This window comes from Phoenix dactylifera, chromosome 12 (genome assembly GCF_009389715.1).
Source record: "Phoenix dactylifera cultivar Barhee BC4 chromosome 12, palm_55x_up_171113_PBpolish2nd_filt_p, whole genome shotgun sequence".
Classification (NCBI taxonomy): Eukaryota; Viridiplantae; Streptophyta; class Magnoliopsida; order Arecales; family Arecaceae; genus Phoenix; species Phoenix dactylifera.
Genome location: NC_052403.1, coordinates 3,997,372 through 4,009,848, shown reverse-complemented (window position 1 = coordinate 4,009,848; position 12,477 = coordinate 3,997,372). Strand labels below are relative to the sequence as shown.

Sequence of the window (12,477 nt, the reverse complement as noted above, 5' to 3'; positions counted from 1 at the left end):
TAACAGTCTTCCTCACCTTATTTTTCTGGTTTTAACCCAGTGACAGTAACTATTCACCACCATGATTGAAGGTGGGCGCTCCCCTGCGAGCACCAAAACATCTGAAACAGAACCAAACAGAATTGGCCCTTTACTTGCCAAGCCCTTCTTTATCTTTAGCATTTTAGAATAGTTTTTAGCTCTTCTTTGGACCCTCCACTAAATACAAGGACTCAGAACACTGTTTATAATGTTTAAAAGAGATATTTTGCAAGCCTTGTTCTAGCAGCTGGTTCTGCATGAGATAAAGATATTAATGCCATAACTACAATTGAAGGGAACAAGTTCTTCCTATATATATATAAAAATATTTCTTTAGGAAAGCAACATCCAAAGAGTCAGCATGCATTACATCTTTCAACACAGAATGATCAATCCCAATTTACAAAAAAATTCTCTGTAATCGATGGCTCTATTAGCCAACCAATGGACGGACAACCTTATTACCCTCTTGATAAATATGAGTAGCTGAGAATCTTTGAAAGTTGCCGCAAGGAGCCATAGATCTGTAAGTATGAATGCAACAAATTTAGTTCAAAAGAATTTGATGATCGAATTGCTGATAAGCATATTGACTTATATTATATCATACATGTGATGTAATTGTTCAAGGAATGTTCCAGTGCCTCTCTTATTATTTTAAGCATGACCTGCCTAGAGTGCAGTGAGCTAAGCTAGAGCCAAGGACACCATTATTTTAAGACACTAAGATCCTTTCTTTTTGGCTCTTCCTTTAGACACAAAACAAACACACACTTGATCAATATAAACCTACATTACATTGATATAAACCATGTCAAATGGTCTCCCCTTCTGCCTTTTAAAATTCTTATTTCTAGTTCCACTCGTAATTTTACTGCACATCCACCTTAAAAAACACTTGATCAATATAGTCTCCTTTATATAGCAATTCAAAAGCATTAAGTCAGGTTGGTTTAACACAAGAAAAAAAATGAGATGCAGAGTGATGAGCTTGAAGAAATCAATCAATAGTCAATCAACTCTGCTAAGATTATTCAGTGCTTATAATAATCTTTTTTAACTGAACATCCTTGTCAGCTAGTCATGCATTCTCTAAGACCATGCTCGACACCCTAAATATTCTAACACTTGACAATATCTTCCCTACAACCATCTTCAACCCCACCAGTTTTTTGGAGTGCAAAAAGAAGTCTGATCAAATGGAACATCATTCAGAAAATAGTGCATAATCTATCTTGAACTAGAGGTCAAACAGAGGGAGAACCTGGGAAGTCTGTTCTAACAAAGAGAGCTGCATATTATCTACAAAGAAGTGAGTGGAACTCTAACTACTGCAAAATCTTTGAATATATCCTTTGGCATTTCAGTAGTAAATCAAGTTCATTTTGATTTCAGACCAAAGAGAACTTAAAATCGAAAATGCAATTGCTCCATCAGCTGCAAATACAGTTAAGAACTTATCCTGAGCAGAAAAATATAGAATGCACACCTAGAATTCCAAAGGAAAACAACCTTAAAAAAAGTAGCTCCAGAGGAGATGAAGTGCTGATCAATCGATACCATCATTCCGATCTCTGACTCAAGTCAAACAAAATGTTCTCCATGCAATTGTTTGAGTCTATAGATCACAGACGTGATCTGAACTATAATTGAAACAGGTTTACAGTACCAAGTACTAAAAGCCAAAATACTAGAGAGCCAGATAGCATAGCCAAACAGAGGCTTCATGTTTTCTAGTCCCAAAACTCTGCTACTATTTTAAAAAAGTAAAAACAAAAGAAAAAGAAAAACCTTATCTTTGCACTTTCTTCTTTTCTACCTCCTCCCCCTTTCTTCTTTTTCTCTCTTTTTCCCTCACCTTTATTTTTTGGATTTTCTATACATGGCCTACGACCCCATTACATGAAGTTTCAGTTGATGAACTTTAAACCCTTTTCCTTTCCCAGATAAAAGGTTCTATGCTGCTCCTACTCCCAGGAAATCAATGAAGGGCAGGGTCATCTTCTCTCCATCATCATCTCTTTCTGCATGCATGATGGCATCGTTCCTCGGGTTAGCCACTGATTCAGTTGTTGAAGCCCCAGAATTTGCTTCAGAATGGCCAGCCTGATGAACACCCATGGCCATCAACATGGGTGCACTGTTATAGAAGCAGCTAGCAGGAGTACTAAACTTCTCATTACACATACTTGTTGCAGCCACCAGCTTTTCATGTGAGCCTGCAAAAGCAAAGGCAATGTATGGTAATAATAATAATAATAATAATAATAATAATAATCATAATTTTTTAGAAAAAAGCCTATCCGGGGGAAATCAACAGCAAGAAAGCAAAGATCAAGGAGATTGGTGATATTGCAACTTTTTTTTTTAAAAAAAAAGCATGAAGCATGAAAAAGAAATCTGAATAAAAATCAAGCAGAAGATACAAGAATCAAACATTCAACCACCAAACTAGGATTTAACACAGGCTTATGAAAAGGGAAAATATTTAGATGCCAGAGAAAGGAAGCAAAAGAAACACAATATGAAATCGATTGAATAATTATTCTGAAAAAGAAAGAGATCAATTAAGTAATCTGTTATTTTTTTTGTTAAGTGTTTCTCATGGAGTCTAGTCTTCCACCCCAAAACACCGCATCCCTCCCCCCCCCCCCCCCCTCCCTCTCTCTCTCTCTCTCTCTTAACACAGGCTTATGAAAAGGGAAAATATTTAGATGCCAGAGAAAGGAAGCAAAAGAAACACAATATGAAATCGATTGAATAATTATTCTGAAAAAGAAAGAGATCAATTAAGTAATCTGTTATTTTTTTTGTTAAGTGTTTCTCATGGAGTCTAGTCTTCCACCCCAAAACACCGCATCCCTCCCCCCCCCCCTCCCTCTCTCTCTCTCTCTCTGTGTGTGTGTGTGTGTGTGTGTGTGTCTGTGTGTTTGTGTGCGTGTGCGTGTGGATGTAAACCAGCCAAGCCAGATCAAAAAGAAAACATTAGGTGAAGAACTAAGCAACAAGGGTAAAAGTAACAATAAAAGCTATAAAATAAATTCAAGAACAAAAATAATAACAAGAAGAGCACAGTATAGTATTAACTAACTCCCACAGAAAGAGAAACAAAGAAAAGAGAATAGTATAAGATGAAAGAGGAATATACCCAAGAGGAACCGAAAGTGCTGCGGTGGCTCTGATGCACCAAATCTGTTCACAAAACCAGGAATAACCATGTTGTTGGAGGAGTTCAGGGACAAACAAGGAGGACTGGAGGGGGACTGATCTCTGTTGGTGGTGATGGTGGACTCCCCGCTGTGTGCATTGTTGTTGCCACTGCCCATCTCCATCATCATGGGGAGAGTTGGAACACTTGGGTTGGGGAAGGTGGCAGAGGGCTCCATCCTCCTGTATCCATTGCACATGTCCCTGCGTCTCCTTGCCACCATCACATGCCAATGGTTCTTCACAGCATTATCAGTCCTCCCAGGGAAAAACCTGGCAATGAGAGCCCATTTGCTCCCATAGAACTTATAGGCAGCCCAAAGCCTCTCTTCTTCCTCCTCATTGAAGGCTGTCTTGTTGATCCTTGGATCCAGTTGGTTGAACCATCTCAGCCTGCAACTCTTCCCTATTGCACACCAAAACCATCACAGTCCATGAAAACAAAGGACAGAAGTCGATGAATCATCACCAAAAACACAATTTTTTTCAGTAAAAAATCATGGAATAGGATTGGCAGCAAAGTCCGATAAGAAGGATAAAGAAAAAATGCAATCTTTTTGTTAGAATACCTGATCTTCCCTCGAGCTTCTCGGCGATGAGGTTCCAGTTATGGGGCCCATGTCGGGCGACGAGCTCCCTAAGCCGGGCATCCTCCGATGGCCTCCAATGGCATCTGACAGAGATCTTTGTATGCCCACCCTCGTTGCCTCTCCTTCCACCGGAGTTCTCACCTTCTTCTCCTCCGTCTCCATCACTCTCCTCATCTCCAGGAGACCCCTGTCTCCCCTCAAAACCCTGAAAGCCCTCACCTTGCTTCTCTTCCAATGGAAAGCCAATATCACCGGGCCGGCATTCCCTCTCAGCCGAATAGGAACTCGAAGCGCCAAGAAATGGAGGAGATGGCGGCGGCGGAGGGAGAAAGCCCACCTCCGCCGTGGATTTCGGCTTCAGGAAGCCCATTTTTCCTCGAAATAGAACAAATGAACGAGAAAAACAGGATTTTTGATTCTAAATCACAAAAAGAGACGAAGATTCAGAGAAGAAAACTTGGTGAGGCTCAAAGCCTCATCAATGACGCAGAAAGATGAGATTTGGATCACAAAGGAGGGACCTTTGATCCGAGAAACCTCAAACCAGACTGTTCAGACGATCAAAGCAAGGATTTTTCTTTGAGGGTTTTGCAATCGGAGAACAACTTTAAACAAAACAGACCATTCGGAAGAGGAAGAAGGCAGTAGATCAAAACAAAACGGCTCACCGGAAAGGCAAGCAGGGGACCAAAAGAAACAGCCACGGATGAGAGAGAACAACGCCTCTCACCCTCACTTTGAGACTGATTGCTGTGGGCATCGCGGAATTGCATGCCCGAGAGCTGAAACAAAGGAGCCGCTCGTGTGGGCGGGCAGACACCTTTCTATCTCTCTCTTTCTCACCCTCTCTCCACGCTTCCTCTCTCTCCCCACTCGGTTTATTATTATATCCTGCCCTTGCGGCTGCCTCTCGCAGTCTCGCGCTGCCCGCTGTCCCTCTGGGGCCTCGACAAGCAAAAAAACCACCAACTCCCCCTGTCGCCACGCACGCCGCAGCCACCTGCCCCTTGCCCTCCCAAGCAAACTAGGGCTTGGCACGTGCGATAAGCGTGGCTGATTCTTCATCGAAGATCATTTGATGGACGGCCAAGATCCTTCTATTTTGTAATATTTTAATTTTCGATATTTTTTTATTAAAACTAATTATGAAACTACGGTCTTATAAAAAGTAGGCATTTTTATTGGACAAAGCTGCCAAAAAAAAATGCCAAAGTGGAATGCACCGAAAAGAGTTTAGAGTTATATCTTTAAGATATTTATTAATTTTTAAATTTAAATTAAATTTTAAAAATTTGTTTCTAAAATAACCTTTTTCTCTACGGACAATTAGAGCCTCATGGTTATAAGGCTTCACACAAAATTTGTTGTTATCTTTTTGTTGTAATGTAAATTGCTGAGCTGTCATTTGTGGTTATGGACTATTGTTCATACTGCAATACTGCCATCTGTCGAAGAGCTCTCAACACATACCCCTCTATTCAACAAATTGTTGTCTGTGCTAAGAAGTTGCTATCCATCTGGGAGTCTTCTTCGTATATCTCTTTATCTGACAAAAGAAAAATATCAATCTATTCAGCTATTACTTGAGCAAAAAAAAAGAAAAAGAAGAAAGTACCTGCTAAAAGTGAAAGGGCACTACAAGGAAAATCCTTATTCAAGAGTAGTAGGCTAGTTTTGGATCAATTCAGCTACTTTGGATAGGATTAGACAAGTTTTGAGAGCGAGATCTACCATATCCATATCCAGGAACTAATTGTGAGCCAAAATTTCAAGAGGCTGTAATTTTTAATTTAGGAGAAATTTGATAATATGATGTAAGATAAAGTTGATATAGGAGTTGAGATTTAGTTGCCAGCTAAATTTAAAAATCTTTATAGTATTTTCTATTTTAGAAAAAATCGGTTCCTAGTTAAGAGAGAAATCTGATGAAGAACCGGCTTTACTGGTATAAATAAAGGCATTGTACTAGATATTTGTACACATATATTGAGAAAAAGTAAAAAATTTTACTTTGCTTTCTATCTAATTCCTCTTTTAACTTAAAGCAGAATAGATTCGGATAGAAAACGCATCCGGATGGATATTATCCGATCCACTTTCACCCGCATTTAGAATGTGGAAATGGGCGACCAGAATGAGGAGGAGGGGTACCATCGATGAGGAGGGGTACCAGTTTCAATCTTATCGCAGTCCTTCGAACAGGAACCGAACCTATTGATATTGGAACCAAATAGAACCAAATCCAACCAAGAAAAAAATTGGCTGGTCTGGATCTTTTATTAGATTACCTAGATATAACAAACATATTATATAAAAAATTATTAAAAATATAATGAACAATAAAAAGAAAATTTATATGTTTGACAATATTGAGTCTACTATAAAACCGAAATACAAGAGCGGAGTGTGTTTGTCCATCTCATAGTATTAGAAATTTCTTACAAACATGCATATGGTGGACAAGGAAGGACCAAGAGGAATCTAACTAAAATGTTTTTTCCTACTGAATTTGATTGGCCATATATTATAGGCCAAATAAAAAGTGACCACCTATTTTAGTTGTATGAGCTTCCTGAAGGATTTGAACTGGTTCAAGTTGGGCAAGAGTTTTTTTTTGCCACCTCGAGTAATGGTGTCGAGTAACACCTTAAAACTTACATGTCACTCGCACCACCGTCATTGGATTGGACAAGCTGGCTATTATTAGGTCAACCTTACTTGCAGTGAACTTGAGAACATTAAATATCATTCAACTCATTATTTTAAAATCTTCGTGAAACCTTGCTCCACAAAAAAAGAAAAGAAGCTGGATTGAAGGGGTTCACATTGAGTTTAATCCAATTGCAATCTTATAAATAAAGCCGCCTCAGCGCATCGAAGCATGTATCTTAATCAAAATCCTGCTTGCTCTACAATGTTTGTTTTCGTGGACTAAATGCAGACTCATGCTAAACCCTACTAAGAGTCTGTTTTGTTATTCCTACAGGAATCGAGTCTGTTGACCCATCTATCTTCTATTTTCTGTTCCGATTTAGATTCTAACCTTTAGGCTATAGGAAGATTTTTCCTTCACGTAAGATTTAGACCACATGGTATCTGGTTGATACAACATCGTGCTTAAATAAATGGCCCAATTTATAATTTCTAAAGAATTTTCAGCCCGATCCTATAAGAACATACAAACAAGCACTAAAGTTAGAACGATGGCCCCCCCCCCCCCCCCCCCCCCCCCCCCCCCCCCCGACGTAGGTGGGAATGGCATCGGCACATCTCCTACCGTCTACCCCGGTCACAAAATGTGGTTTTTGTGAGGCAGGTAAGGAGTAAGCCATCCAGAAAAAGATCTGCCATAGGTTTAGCTGCGCTCGTCTCTTTTTCAACTCCCCTAGTGCCGAAAAACATAGGAAGCAGCCATTGTTGACATGAAGGAGAGCTCTGACTCTCTCTCTTCCTTCCCCCTCTTCCTTTCCAATAAGGCCATCACTTAATCCAAAAGGAAAAAACCAGGCTAGAGTTCAACTTTATATGGCCAAGCTTTTAGAGGCACCTGGAAAGAGGACCATACTATTTTTTTCCTCCTCAAATACAATTCAGTTGACAGGCTGGACATGCAGGCTCAAAGCATTGTTGGTAGGCTCAGATCGTAGGTCCTTGGTCGGTAAGGTTGGACTAAATTTGGAAAATATATCCACTTATTAAGCAGATCAGGATCAAGATTAAGATCAAAGCCCGACCCAAACCTGACTTGACTCGAATTTTAAACTATTTATATTTAATAGTTTTAATTTTTTTAAATATATATATATAATATAATATAATGGTTATGGAGTCCTAGATACGACCTGAAGCCCGAAAGCTGAGTAAGAGTCGGGATCGAGATTGGAAGGTGGGTTTGAAGGACAGAGTAGGCCAAAGATGTGCCCAAGTATGTAGACCTTTGGGCAAAGCCTAGCTTGAGCTCGATCCAACCTAACCCATGATTAGGTCTACTCGAATAAGAAGAAAAAGTCCTCGAGTGTTAAACGATATGAGTAGCTCAAGCTCAGCTTAGCTTTGCTCAAGAAAGGGCCGAATCAAGCTCAATTTGAAGCTAACTAAACCAAGCTTGAAGTAGCAAAACTTGATGCCGCTTCATCAAGCTTGATTCAATGAGACTTGGATATATTTAAATTATACAAATTATATATTTCGCATAAAATATATTATTGGATTACATTTTAATTGTTGTATCCTTTTAATTTTTGGATCAAATAGATATTTATTTAGACTTGAATAAAAAATTGAATCAAAACTTGAAATCAAGAACTAAGCTTTCAGTTAAGATTCCATCAATCTTGATTTAATCTCAAGTTGATATCAACTTGATTTAGGATTATCAAATTGGTCAAATAGCCTCGTATTGGCTGATTCAAACATTATTTCTATCACGTCGTTGAGCCAGTTCCCCATGCCAATGCAAACATGAAAGCTTGGGCTTGGATCTCTAGTATGTCTGATGACCACTTCGCATAATAACTTTATGATGCTCGTGACAGTCTATCTTTATGATGACCCTCCATTGATTGGTGAGATACGTTGACTGACCCGAGAGTTTACCTTTTTCAGGCAGCTCATGTGTTTCGAGAGGCGAACAAAGCAGCAGACTAGATCACCTCATTTGTAGCTCGCCACTCCGGAAAGTTTATCTGGACGTCTTTGGCAATTTTACCTCCTTCTCTGTATCTTTCACTTTCGTTTGATCTGACAGGCTGTACTCACGTTAGAGCTATATGAAATGCCGTTTTTAACCAAAAAAAAAAATCATTCACGTGTTTGTAATGCAGTTCTATATTAGATCAATACATGAGTCACATGTGATGCGGTCCAAAAAGGTCACTCTCTCTTTACCAGCTATAAGGGTATTGAAGGAGATATTTTTGTCATTTAAATAGTTTGTTTGATGCTAATGAGCCATCCTAGGTCGACCATGCGGCATATCATACAATTTCTTTAGAATTTGTTTGGTTCATGAAAAAATTAAATAGAATTAATAAAAAAATACTTGGCCGGAGTTTTCAAAGAAAAAATATAAAAAAATAGCTCTTTCATAAAAATTAAGGAAAACCCCCAATTCTTATCTGATGGGAATTAAAATATTTTTTTTAAATACTCTTAAATTTTTAAATAGAATGAGATAAGTTTTTTTTATTAAAAATGTAATAGATGTTTTACATAACATTTTTTCAAAAAATACATGCTCGGCTAGATATAAGTCATTCTGAAATTTACTATTTTTTATGATCAACTAAATATATAAAATTTATTATTTTAAATATTATATATATTTTAGTGAGGTTTTTTTTTTTTTTTTTTTTTACGAACCAAAGGGATTCTAGGAACTTGCATAAAATGTTGTAAGGAAGAGTAGAGAAATGTTAGGTTATACAAAGTATTTGTAGTAACGCATATGGTGCTAAGTGTTAGGCAATAATAATTAACAGGCTCTAAACGTCATATCAAGCCTGTCATTCTTGCACACGCGTCTCTAAGGTCATATCAAGCCTGTCATTCTTACACGTGTTTCGGACCATACGACTAGCCGCCGACGACTACAGCCCCGACATTCCTTTTGACTCCTCGCAGGATTTAGACGCGGATTTCTGCGAGCACTGTGTTTGCACGCGATGCCAGTTTTTCCAATAATTGGGCATTGGAAAGCAACGTAATGGCTTTCTGGTCCTCGTCACCACCAGTAGTTCCCCTCTAAGACTATCGCTTGCTTTGATTTTTTTTTTAATTTTATTTTTAAGTGGAGTGATAGGTACTGTTGCTGGAATTTGGACCCATGGGTGACCAGCGGCCGAGAAGGAGGAGCTCCGGCATGAGATGGCGGGTGGCGGTCCATCGGCGGACGGCGTCCTCCGGGGGACATGCAAAAAAGCCAGTGGCCGGGGTTTCCGGCGTCGGCCCTCCGATGCTTAAGTTAGAAGTGGCAAATGTGGAAAGGGAGAGGAAAATCTATCTCCCATAGTTTCAGAGTCCAGCCCCTTCTAAGAGGGAGGGTTTTCCTTTTATAGAGGGGTGCGGGTGTACCTTGATGCGACGGGGCGAACGGGTTACTGTCATGATTGAGCATGATCGTATAAATTAATGCACGATCGCGTGAATTAATGCACTGCCGTGGGGGATCAGGCCGTAGCCAGTGAGTCGTCGTGGCTGATCGGACGTAGCTGAGTGGGTCAACTATTTGCCGTGGAAGGCTTGAGATCCGTAGATAGCGTGCGCATTGATTGTTGAATGAACCGGAGATCTGCGGAGGTCTGCGCATTGATCGTTGAGTGAGCCGGAGATCTGCGGAGGTCATGCGCCTTAATTGTTGCAGGGCATGGTCTCCGGTCGAGCTGCAGAAGGATGTGACTGCAGCAGGTGGATAGGGAGGTCGGGCGTCCGGTTGGACGTCTTGAAGTCGGACGCTTCCAGGTCGAGCGCCTCCAAGTCGGGCATCGGTGATGCATTCATGCGTTTTGGAGTAATCCGTTCCCCCCCCCCCCCCCCCCCCCCCAACAGGTTCAACTAAAAGAAAGGATAACAAACAACGTACCTAAACATTAGACCCTCAAAGAAAACCACTCCATACATATCAACAGCGAGGATCCAAACTGTCACGGTATTTAAGCAGGACATCGCCATGAATTGCATTGCCCTGCAGCCTGATTCCCTTCATGAGGTATGTAAGCAGCCAAGAATGTTAAGGTTGTACGCTTCCATATGCAAAAAGATCTTGCATCGGTGTGTTGTTCTTCATCATGCATAAAGCAGATTTATAATCCAAAACGATACTTTTCTGTTCCATTACATTTAGTATATCTCAGAAGTTATATATACTCATGTACAGATTCCATATAAAAACAATAGCATAAGCTATAGGATCATACTAACAAAAAAAAATACTAGAGCCCCTAAAATTACTCTAACATAGTTATGCTAACAAAGGAAAATATTACTGAATGATACAGAATCACGCTAACAAAAAAAAATATTATGAGCTGATATGTGATCCATAAAATTATGCTAATACTTTCCACCAAAATCATGTATCAATTGCTTGTTTGTTGTCTCTATAACTCCTTCTCGGGGTACAAGTTTAATATTTTTTCCATCACGTTGTTTTATCTTCTCTTTGTTAGAACTCAGCCAATAAGAATTTATCATTTAAAATTTTAGGCAATTAGCTAACCTTTTTAAACTCATCGTTACTCTATCTCTATTTTGCTTGGGCGGTCAATGTCTTGACATCTATATTGTTGTCATTGTAGATTAATAGTTTTGCTACCGATCACTCATTTTCGCTTTACTAGATTCAATAGTTTACGGTCAGAGTTAGCAAGCAGCTATTTGTCCATTTCTTTTGATTTTCAAACGACAAGTGCATTTTCTCCACCATTTCTGCTTCTTTGATTTAACATTTTAGAAATTGGATCAGTACTTCTTCATTTTGCCAGTCTTGAGGTACCCCATTTTCTTCTCTATTGCTTCTATTCACCTTTCTTGGTTCAGTGGAACTTCCTTGATTTCTCCTCTCTTTGTCACTCCCTTTGTTTTATATGATTTTTTTACCCTCAACACTGTTAGTTTGTCAACTCTAGAAGGCAAGTATCCTCCTTAGGGCTAGTGTCGGGGTTATGGTTATTTAACAACTATTTGTTCATGAACTCGACAATTACAATTCCAAGAATCCCAACTTCCATACCCTTCACCATTACTGAGAATGCCAAAAGGCAAACTTTGAACTATGTAGTACTACTATATATATATATGTAAACATATTAAAAACTGGGTCCAATTTCCACATCACTTAAAACTACACTTCTATCAAGAGGTGAAGGAAGAGGCCTAAAGCATCACCCAAATAACTCCTATGCAAGAATCAAGTTGTTGTTAAAAAAAATTGTGCTATAAATCTGTCTCCAAATCCAATTTTAATTAATAGTCCCATTTCTCAACCTCTATTTGATTTTCCAATTAAACATGCTTGCCAACTCGATATTTCCTCTAATGATGTGGGGAAGATGCCATTGTCACCATCATGCCGGCTCTTTTTTGACTTAAAAGTCATTGATTAGAAGGCCCCAAGGGAAGAAGTCATTGGAGATTCTCCAGTATATCACGGGGGGATGGGAGCTTTGGAAGCTTGTTGTGTGTTTGATTTTGTCATCCGTGACATGGGACTTTTCATTGCAATGTTCATGTTCTTTAGCAGTAGCTATCAATCAAGTGATGTAAGGACTTCACCAAGATAAGAGAAGCAAGTTACTGATGAGGACTCATCATTCCATCATGATTCATTTTATCCTTTCTCATCAAATGAAATATCTTTTAGCTTTTGCTTTATAATTAAATGGTGTTTGCTTGACATGTACACTGTTCGGTTTTAATTGCGCTGGTAAATCATAACGAAAAAGTTGGTTGAATTGATTGAAATCTACACAATATTTATCATCAAAATCTCTCACACACCGGCGCGCATGCACAATCATATGCACAAACATAATGAGGCCTGCAATTTACTCCCTTTTATGTCTCCTCGTGGAAAATAAAAAGCCGGACTTAGAATCCACTTATTCAATCTTTTTATCAACATTAATCTCTCACTCCACTAGGACAGTTGGCTTTCATGAAC

The 12,477-nt window shown here is 39.2% G+C and overlaps 1 protein-coding gene across 1 annotated transcript; it reads right to left on the bottom strand.

Moving 5' to 3' along the window:
• Nucleotides 1–1,564: 1,564 nt before the first annotated feature.
• LOC103705886 (transcription factor CSA-like) lies at nt 1,565–4,741 on the bottom strand. Its single transcript, XM_008789771.4, has 3 exons — nt 3,798–4,741; nt 3,170–3,634; nt 1,565–2,240 (listed from the first exon to the last, which is right to left on the bottom strand). The coding sequence occupies exons 1-3, from the start codon at nt 4,186–4,188 to the stop codon at nt 1,978–1,980; spliced, it is 1,119 nt and encodes a 372-aa protein (XP_008787993.2). The 5' UTR covers nt 4,189–4,741; the 3' UTR covers nt 1,565–1,977.
• Between the last annotated feature and the right edge of the window lie 7,736 nt (nt 4,742–12,477).

Coding starts and splice junctions, on each gene's coding strand:
- LOC103705886 (XM_008789771.4), bottom strand. CDS start 4,188: ATGGGCTTCCTGAAGCCGAAATCCACGGCGGAGGTGGGCTTTCTCCCT. Junction 3,635..3,797: donor GAAGCTCGAGGGAAGATCAG/GTATTCTAACAA, acceptor GGTGTGCAATAG/GGAAGAGTTGCAGGCTGAGA. Junction 2,241..3,169: donor GCACTTTCGGTTCCTCTTGG/GTATATTCCTCT, acceptor TTGCTTTTGCAG/GCTCACATGAAAAGCTGGTG.